General features: G+C 35.3%; 1 protein-coding gene across 1 annotated transcript; it reads right to left on the reverse strand.

Moving 5' to 3' along the window:
* Window positions 1-992: 992 nt before the first annotated feature.
* LOC119478434 (gastrin-releasing peptide) lies at window positions 993-2,810 on the reverse strand. The gene is made up of 3 exons (XM_037753168.1): window positions 2,343-2,810; window positions 1,328-1,557; window positions 993-1,241 (listed from the first exon to the last, which is right to left on the reverse strand). Exons 1-3 carry the CDS (start codon window positions 2,503-2,505, stop codon window positions 1,188-1,190), a joined length of 447 nt encoding a protein of 148 aa, XP_037609096.1. The 5' UTR covers window positions 2,506-2,810; the 3' UTR covers window positions 993-1,187.
* Between the last annotated feature and the right edge of the window lie 6,298 nt (window positions 2,811-9,108).

Below are 9,108 nucleotides of genomic sequence, written 5' to 3' on the forward strand. Positions count from 1 at the left end.
GCTCACTGAATGGGCCATAAACTCCTTTTGTCATCTGTAATTATAATCATGATAATTCATCCTGCTTCACTTTACTGGTATACTTAAAATGTAAATACAGGTGCTCCCAGAATGGACATTTTGCGCCATCTGGTGGTACAAACCAGTACTGTAGGGGAGAACGGGGTCAGTTGGAAGACTTTTGTTATTGACACCAAATAACCTCCCATTACTTACAGACTGCTTGAACAGTAATGAAAATAATTTGATCCCTGAACAGATACAGGTGTCTGCTAACAATTTATCAAGGTTTTTAGAGCCTAAACCAAACATTAAAGGCACAATTTTGTGAGTACATTTTCCCCAAATTCTGCCTACTCGGGACGATTGGGACATCTCGTTCTGGGCTAAAAAACAAATATATCATCTGCATAGAAAAAAACTGTAGTCCAAATTTGAAGATTTCCACACTTTTCTTTGAGAAAAAGAAAATATTTTTAAAATTATTATATTTTCATGAATCACTGAGATGTGGAATTTGGCAAAAAAAGGGTTTCTTATTGGCTGCCACTTGAGTAAACATTCACTCAGTGGGTCCCTCCCCAAAGTAACTGTGTCCGAACCGTCCCAGGGAGAGCAGACACGCTTTGGACTCCTGTGCTCAGACAGCTAAAACACTAGCATCAACTTCAAATAAGCTTTCCAACAATATGATTTTGTATGTGGCATAACTAAAAACAGTATGGTAGAAGGAAAATAACAAAAGAGGCAAAAAGGCACTTACACGCTATAGATTTCATAACTGTGAATACAATGTGAGGAATAGTCAGTAGGTCTCCACTTTGAGGTTGAAAGTGAAGAGGGTGCAGCTGACTATGAGCATGGTGAATGACATAGTTGCTTTCTAACTTGCTAAAAAAGGCTCCGTCCCAACTGTCCCCGCTCTCCCCTACAGGTGGAGTTAGTCCTAACAGTGAATGTGTGCAAAGCATGATTAGACATCCACAATGCAGTTATCACAACGTTAAATTTATTCAGCATTCTCAGCTCAGGTAACACGTCAGTCTTTAATCAAACTGCTGCATAATGTGCATATTAGACATTTTAAATTACTGATAAAATAATCTTCTTTTGGGTTTCTTACAGCAGAAAAAAAATATAGAGTGAATATGTGATTACAGGGCACATGTTTAGTAGGTGATGATGATTCAGGTGGAGTCATTGTCTCGCAGTCTCAAAGCCAGAAGAAACAGGTCTGACATCTATAATGAAGAAATACATGTAACCATGACATCTTATTTCCAAACATTTGAAAAATCACTGATGCACTGATAATCCACAAACTGACCTCTCTGAGATATTTGTCTCTGTCCTCTTCTCTCCAGGCACTGTGCAGCCGAAGCAGCCTGTCTGCAGATTGTGGCGTCGTCTGTTTCAGGTTCTTTTGTTGCATCAGAGCCTCCATCAGTCGCTCTGTGACCCCTGCAGCTGTTTCTGAGGGTGTGAGGTAGTCACTGTCATGGTTTGACCCCTGAAGTCCAGGCAGGCTCTCGATGCTCTTCTTTCCCATCAAGTGACCTGGGGAGTTGGACGTAAATGGGATGCATAAATCTGTCTGTGGTCCAACTACTATTTTGTAAACTGCACCATGATATTCTATCATTAAAGTGTAAATAAAAAGCCTCACTTTTACAACATTTCAAGCCTGGATCAAACACAATGTATTCAGTATACAGTATGTCTCCCATGAAACAGCTTTCTTTCTTAAAGAGGCATGTTTAATTACTTTAATTGAATTAAATTCACTGTATTTATTTATTGTGTGTCCAGCAGAAGAAAAAAATCTTCTTGTCTATTTATAGATGAGAGAGATGAGACAAATCATTGCATTATAATAGATAGATAGATAGATTGATAGATTGATAGATAGATTGATTGATTTAAATAAATAGATATAAAGCAGGATGGTTTGCTCAAAATAGATATAAATATATATAAATAAGAATACATATAAAAATAAATAAATGTATATATATATAAATACATTTATATATATATATATATAAATACATTTTTATATATAAATAAATAAATGTATATACATTTTATATAAGTATATATATAAAATATAAAATATAAATCACATATATATATATATGGATATATATATATAAAGCCTGCAGGATATGAAGGGTTTCTCAATATGCTTAAATCATTTCTGATGATTTGCTTAAAATGTTATCACCAAATATGGTGCATATTTAACTAAATAAATCAAGCAAATACAATATTATATAATAATAAAAAATGTAAATGACTTATTATTTGTACTTTATTTTGTATAGATGTGAAGTTTCTCTTACCTACTGCCCAGTGGTTGCCTCGTGGATAGATTTTGCCAACAGCTGCTGCTGCTGCAGGGCTCTCTGAGCAGTGCAACATGCACGGTAATGCAGCCAGAATAATACATAATAAAACCGGTCTGCTAGTCCATGAACAGTAGTAGTACACGCTCACTCCGCCCATGTTATCAGAGAGAAATGTCAGATCTATAAACAGCTGTATTTGGATCCTTATAGCTGCAGTTCTTCAGCTTGATCTAACTTTAGAAAAGCTCCATCAGAAGTGCTCCAGTGTCAGACTTCTTGATAGAAATGACTATAATGATGAAAGTTAAATGCCCCTCCTGATACAAGCTGTAGACGTCAGCAGCTCTTTTTAAAAGTACCACGGTGATGAGAAAGTCACGATGACAAAATCATCTATAGTCTGCAATTAGGGCTGTTATTGATAGCCAGTGTTTGTCCAGAGATTGCAGGGTGACTGCAGGAGGTGTGTCGACGTCATTTCACGACTGATGGACGGGACTTTTGAGTAATTGCTTCCGTTTCAGTGTGTGGGCAAAATAGTTAGTATTCAGATCCTTTACGTAAGAAAAAAAAACAGTAATATCAAAGTGTGTGCACGAGCAAATCAGTTATCAGTAGTAAAAGTATTCATCATGAACCATCAACCTGCCTTGCTTTATTTAGTGTGGTACCACAAAACTTTACTTCAAACAAAAGTTTTGCAAGTTCATATACTGTATATATATATAAATATATATAAATATATAAATAAATATAAGGCGTGATGATTTGCTCAAAATAGATAGAAATAATATATAAATATAATATATATAAATAAGAATATATATTAAAATATATAAATAAATGTATATATATATACATTTATTTATATATATATTCTTATTCTTATTCTTATATATATATATATATGTATATATATATACATAAGTGACCAGGATTGTTGCAAACAAAGCATTGGAAGGACCCCTGTTTTTTTCTGCTTAACTCCTGTGCTTGTTTTTTTATGCATGTTAGTTCCCTAGATAATGGGTGTACTGCCCTAGACCCCTAACAATTTATCATTTTTTATTTATTTATTTGTTTATTTATTTTCTTTCTTTTACCTATAATTATTTTTCTTTTCTTTTCTTTTCTTTATTTATTTATTATTATTATTATTATTATTATTATTATTATTATTATTATCATTATTATTATTATTATTATTATTATTATTATTATTATTATTATTTATTTTTGTACACTTCCTTGCGTGGTTTTAGTTGTGTGCCCTCTGGGTATTGTAATGGGTGGGGGGTGGGTGGGATATCTATTGGTCCAAACATGCTTGTGCAGTGGATTTTCAGAGTTCTTATTCAGAAATAAACTTTGTTCAAAAAAGTACTCATCATGCAGAATGGCCCCTTTCATACTGTTCCTATATATATCCTATAGGGTACTATGAATTATTATTACTGAACTGGCATGTAAGAAGCATTTTAATGTTAAAGGTTGAGGTGGAACACTACTTTATAGGCTACAGCCAACTGTTAGGTAGTTTACTTTATTTCATTACGTAATCATATGTTTTGAATGCTACATTTTAAGGGAAAACATAGTTGGTACAGCTGTCAGATAAATCTTGTGGAGTAAAAATTTCATTCTGTAAAATAGTGGAATAGAAGTATAAAGTAGCATGAAATGGAAGTAGAAGTACCTAAAATTGCACTTAAAAGAGTTAGCAATGCTCTAAGGGGAAAAGACCAAATTGATGCAGCATGGAGTAACAAGAGATGGAGATCTTCTGTGCATTCCAATACTGCCATACTATTTAGCATACCAGAGGAAAGTTTTGTATGTCTCAATACATTCGGACGCATTTTGCAGTTTGCAAGCCAGCATGCTTTTTTGGCTATTCTGACACACAATCCTCTGTGCAACAGATATCTGAGCGCGAGGGTCAAAGTTCAAAGTGCAAAGTTATGATGAAGTAGTATGCCCTAATTGTATGCATACTACATGCAACAGTATGTACTTTGTAAGGGCAGCTGCAGTACGTACTAAAAGTAAAAAGAAAAGGTATGTGATTTGGAACGCAGTGTCTTTTTTATTCTACCCATTCTTTAATTAATTTTCTTTTTAATATTCAAACTTGTAGTCTTCATCCCGCAACTGACACTGACTCAAGTGACATCATTTGAGGCAGCTGATCAGGCTTTGCACTGCTTCTTCCGGAGCTACAAAAAAGTTTTTACACAACTTTTTTCAGATATAATGATGATATGTTTACTAGTCATAGTTAGTACTACCAGCCTGTTGTATAATTATAATATACCAGCCCATTCGCAGTAAAAGCGTATAAATGCCATGATAATGTGCAATAAGTATGCCTTTCTTGATTTCCGCGTGTCATTTGTACGCCATGTATCCTGTACTGACTGCAATGTAAATGCATCTGCGTATAAATGCTACAGTAAGAGTTAGTGATGTAATTGATGTGATAAGTGATATAAAAAGTGAGAAAAAACACGTATGATGGGCGGGTGGAGAGGTGGATGGGACCAACAAACGCCAGACTTTTAACCAGGAGACCGTTGTTGACCGGTGTTTTGACGTATTTTTTAATTGACGTTTGTGACGTGTTTTCCGTAGTTGGGTTACGTTGTTTCCATATGTGTTATACTTAGTTTACGTACTTATTTTAAGCCCTACTATGATGTTTATCCTCACCCTAACTAAGTGTTTTTCTTGCGTGCACGTAAGTTAGTGGTTTTCTTGCCTAAACCTAACCGGGACGTTTGTGTGTTATACAAATGACACGCGAAAAGACTAAAATGCGTGAATATACAGTTTGTATAAATACAATCAGTTGTATAATGTCTTTGGTGTCCTGGTGGAGTTTTGTCAAGTCTGAGAAAACAACCCTGATGATTATCAGAGTAACATTTAGACAGAAAGTCTGTGTTACAAACTGGGTTTGTACCAGACAGTGAAGGTCCAACAAAAATATGCTATTGGTTGCACTATGGGTAATGTAGGAGAGGGCCTTGTGCTTTAATTTATTCAATACATCTGTCTCTTGTAAGACTCCCAACTTAATGGAGCTGCAATACTAAAATCCTGGTTTACCTCTTTCAGTAGTACTTGGTTACTTTCCACCTCTGGTAATGCCACAGTGTAGGCTATAAATACTCTGTGAACAAGTGAAAGCCTTTTCAGTCCATTCAAAATTTAGTACAGAAGTATTATCAGCAAAATAAGTCCTCTTCAAGCAGAATGGCCCCCTCTCAGAATGTTATATTATTATACTGTATATCATATTATGGGATTATATTACTGATGCATTAACATGTCACCAACATTTTAATGTTTATTATGTAAAATCTTGAGACCCCAAAAAGTGACTTCATACCACAACATTTGAGGACAGACCTGACCTGTATGCAACAACAGTTTATTTTATCTTTTCATATTGCGTCTGTAGAGCTTATCTTTTATTGTGAAGTGCTTTGTGACATTTACTCTGCTGCTACAAAAAAGATGTACTCAATCAGATGAGTTTTTCTAAACACCGCCTTGTTTTCAGAGCAGAGGAAATGACGCAGAAGTTTAAAAAAAAAAATCAACAATGATTGCGAATGAACACTAGATCATGAACGGCGATGATGCATATTTTTGCTGCAGACAACACCTGCCGTGTTCACTTACAAGAATTTGACAATGCAGCATATGTCAGCTTGTTATGCGTAGTACACGTCATTTATCTGTACAGTTTATTACAGTGTCTTTATCCCACCTGGAAAGGTCAACAGTGTGAATTAAGCAGTCCACGTGTGTGCCTGTGTGAAATTCTCATACTTGACTGATCCCATTCATGACAGTATTGACGGACTGATTACTGGAGGAAGAGAACAGATGAGGACAGATAAGGAGTCCACACAGGTGAGACACATTTTGTGTTAAAAAGGTTTCCTCCGGGTATTGTCAGGTCAAAAGCCCCACACACATCCCATATTAGATGTTATAGAGTATACTCTGGTATCGTATGTATCATATCTTCGTCCAAGGATAATAATAACTTCAAGGATGCAAAACAGGATGAGTCACTTAGGGTCAAAGGTTAGTATCAGGTTGTGCCAGCTGAAATATTTGTTGGTTTATTTTTTATGCGATACAACAACAAGATCCTGCATGTGATCATGTACTGAGAAAACATCTTGAGAAGTCACTACATTCCAGGAATATTGAAATAAAACTGCACTGAGTTCATTTTTTGAAATCATTTATGAACATATTGATAAAGACTTATTCTGTTTCATTTAAAACTTGTTATTTAAAACACTATTATTGAAGTGAATTTCCATCTTGCACAGTTTCCTTAACAAAACCAACATTAACGTGTCAAATACTGCACAATAAAGGTATGAACTTACTGCCTACTGAGAGGCCAAGGAGTTTTTAATTAATTAAAATTTTAATTATTCACCCTCTCATTTATGAGCTCACAAAGAGCCACTCATGTCTGATTGCCTGCCCTTAATCACCTGCACTAGAGACCACTGAAATAAACACAATTAAACCACATAAGTTATAAAAGATTGAATAAGCGCAATTGACTGCGTCATTCAGTTTTTTGCTTGTGTAAGCTGGTAATTATGTTTTGATTGATTATAGGTCTCGATACATTGGTATCCCCTGCTATGTATAACTTCAAAAGATAATCAAAAGTACCGTTAAAAGTAAGAGTAGATAATGCTATTAGTAGTCCAACTGTAAAATCCTGGTTTACTCTTAACTTCATTTGCTGGGAGTAGAAACAGCAGATGGCACTGTAGGGTGAATTTAGGGAGCACCCAGTCAATGTTTTTTTTATGATGAGTCATGAGTCAATAACTTTAGTTTTATATTACACATGTATGTATCAGTACATGTTGTTAAAAGCATGAAAATACTGTTTTTACTGACATTATAAACTATCTCTACAATCCATTCATGCTTTATTATATTTTTTTATAAAACAGTATTAATACATAATACAATTATTGTAATGCTAAATGTTTCTTCAGGCTGATTTTATATATTTGATGTACAAAATGAGCAATAAGTGATTTCATGCTGTGGAAATAATGCCCTTTCTGGTTTCTGTTCTTTCTTTTAAAATGTCATATGATACATTAAGTGTTCTGATGAGGCTGTCAGGATAATATTGGCTTTATGAAAAGTAGAAATGAGCCATTTAAGGAAGGCCTTTCAGCGGGAAAGTGTCAATTATAAAGGGACAGTTTTCCATTATGAGTATGTCTTTGCTGTTCGTCACATTTTTGAATACATCCCCTGGCAGCTGTCCAATCATAGACCTCGAAGGTAGTGCTGGGATTCAAGGAAACATATTGCTTTGCTTTCCTTTTTGTTACACGAGAGGGAGAGAGAATATAAATGACCCCCGGCTCAAAACTAAAGGTGACCTGGCTCCTTAGCACTGGAACGCCCTGCATTCAGAAGATGCCCTGAGGATCTGAGACTCTATTAAATCACTTCTCAAAAGCTTTTTTTTATTAATGCAAGCATATCATTTTATTTCCGACAGGTCTCTTCTTTTTCATGTTATTGCTTTTTATCTTTTTTTGCATTACTTGCTGGTATTTTATTTCAATTTTAATTTGTATTGCTGTAATTGTCTGATTTTATTTCATTGCAGTCCTGAAATGTTTTTGTTCCCATTTCAATCATGTAAAGCACTTGTCTGATCCAGTTCATCCCCTTACCCTCTGAGACCCACGGGATCGCATGGCATGCTAGCTTGTCGGGAAGGAGGCTAAATAACGCTCCATGGTTAGGCTTAGTTTTGGCAAGGAAAAACTGGCATGGCCATTTTCAAAGAGGTCCCTTGACCTCTAACCTCAAGATATGTGAATGAAAATGGGTTCTATGTATACCCACGAGTCTCCCCTTTACAGACATGCCCACTTTATGATAATCACATAACATTTCTATATTTCTATTCTTGCATCTCTTTCTCACGCTCTCTCAGGAGTTGTTGACACCTTTAGCGTTTCCGTCAACATCCGCTGTACAAATAGAGAGGCAGTTTTAGGAAGTAAGTTGCATAACAAACATTACTTATCTTAACCCAAACCATGATCTTTATGATAAACACATGCAGTTTTGGGCAAAAACCATGCAGTTGTTTGAATGATAAACAGTCTTGGAATTACATAAATTGGGTATCACTGTAAAGCTGAGTCTTGTGGATCCAATGAGCCCAGTTGTATTCATGTGTGATGATGTTAGTCTCCATAGTAGCCATTTCATTGTAGAGAGACCATTTTTTTTTATTTGACCTCGCTGTATAAAATGACCTGTGGTGACCTCTAGGATAATCACAGCCTCATGAAACTTTACAGCCACAAACTACAGACCTAAAGCATTCAGAGGATGGATGGCTTTCCTAGCTAGATTGACAATAAGGGGGTTTCTGAGTAGTTTCCTGAACTGAAGTTCTCGCCATCCAATCGCTGAAAAATGCAATATTTGCAGAAATCTGAAAATGTCGAAAGTTTTTGATTCTAAGTCACAGCATGACTTTTTCTATGGTGTTCCTCAAGGTCTTGGTGTATTATTGTGGTATTTTGGAGGGATTATTGATCATTTTTTATCAATTCTCAAGTGGTAAAAAACGGTTAAATTTAGCACAAAATCTGTGTAACAAATGATATCGACCCAAAAATTGCTGCAGCAACCTATGAGACATTATAGAGCATGGGAATTGCTATCATATATT

The sequence above is a fragment of the Sebastes umbrosus genome, chromosome 19 (genome assembly GCF_015220745.1).
Source record: "Sebastes umbrosus isolate fSebUmb1 chromosome 19, fSebUmb1.pri, whole genome shotgun sequence".
Classification (NCBI taxonomy): Eukaryota; Metazoa; Chordata; class Actinopteri; order Perciformes; family Sebastidae; genus Sebastes; species Sebastes umbrosus.

What these genes read in the sequence shown, in the direction of transcription:
- LOC119478434 (XM_037753168.1), bottom strand. Translation starts at nt 2,505, where the DNA reads ATGGGCGGAGTGAGCGTGTACTACTACTGTTCATGGACTAGCAGACCG. An exon ending in AGGCAACCACTGGGCAGTAG is followed by an intron (nt 1,558 to 2,342) that starts GTAAGAGAAACT and finishes CCAACTCCCCAG; the next exon opens with GTCACTTGATGGGAAAGAAG. An exon ending in GAGACAAATATCTCAGAGAG is followed by an intron (nt 1,242 to 1,327) that starts GTCAGTTTGTGG and finishes TCTTCATTATAG; the next exon opens with ATGTCAGACCTGTTTCTTCT.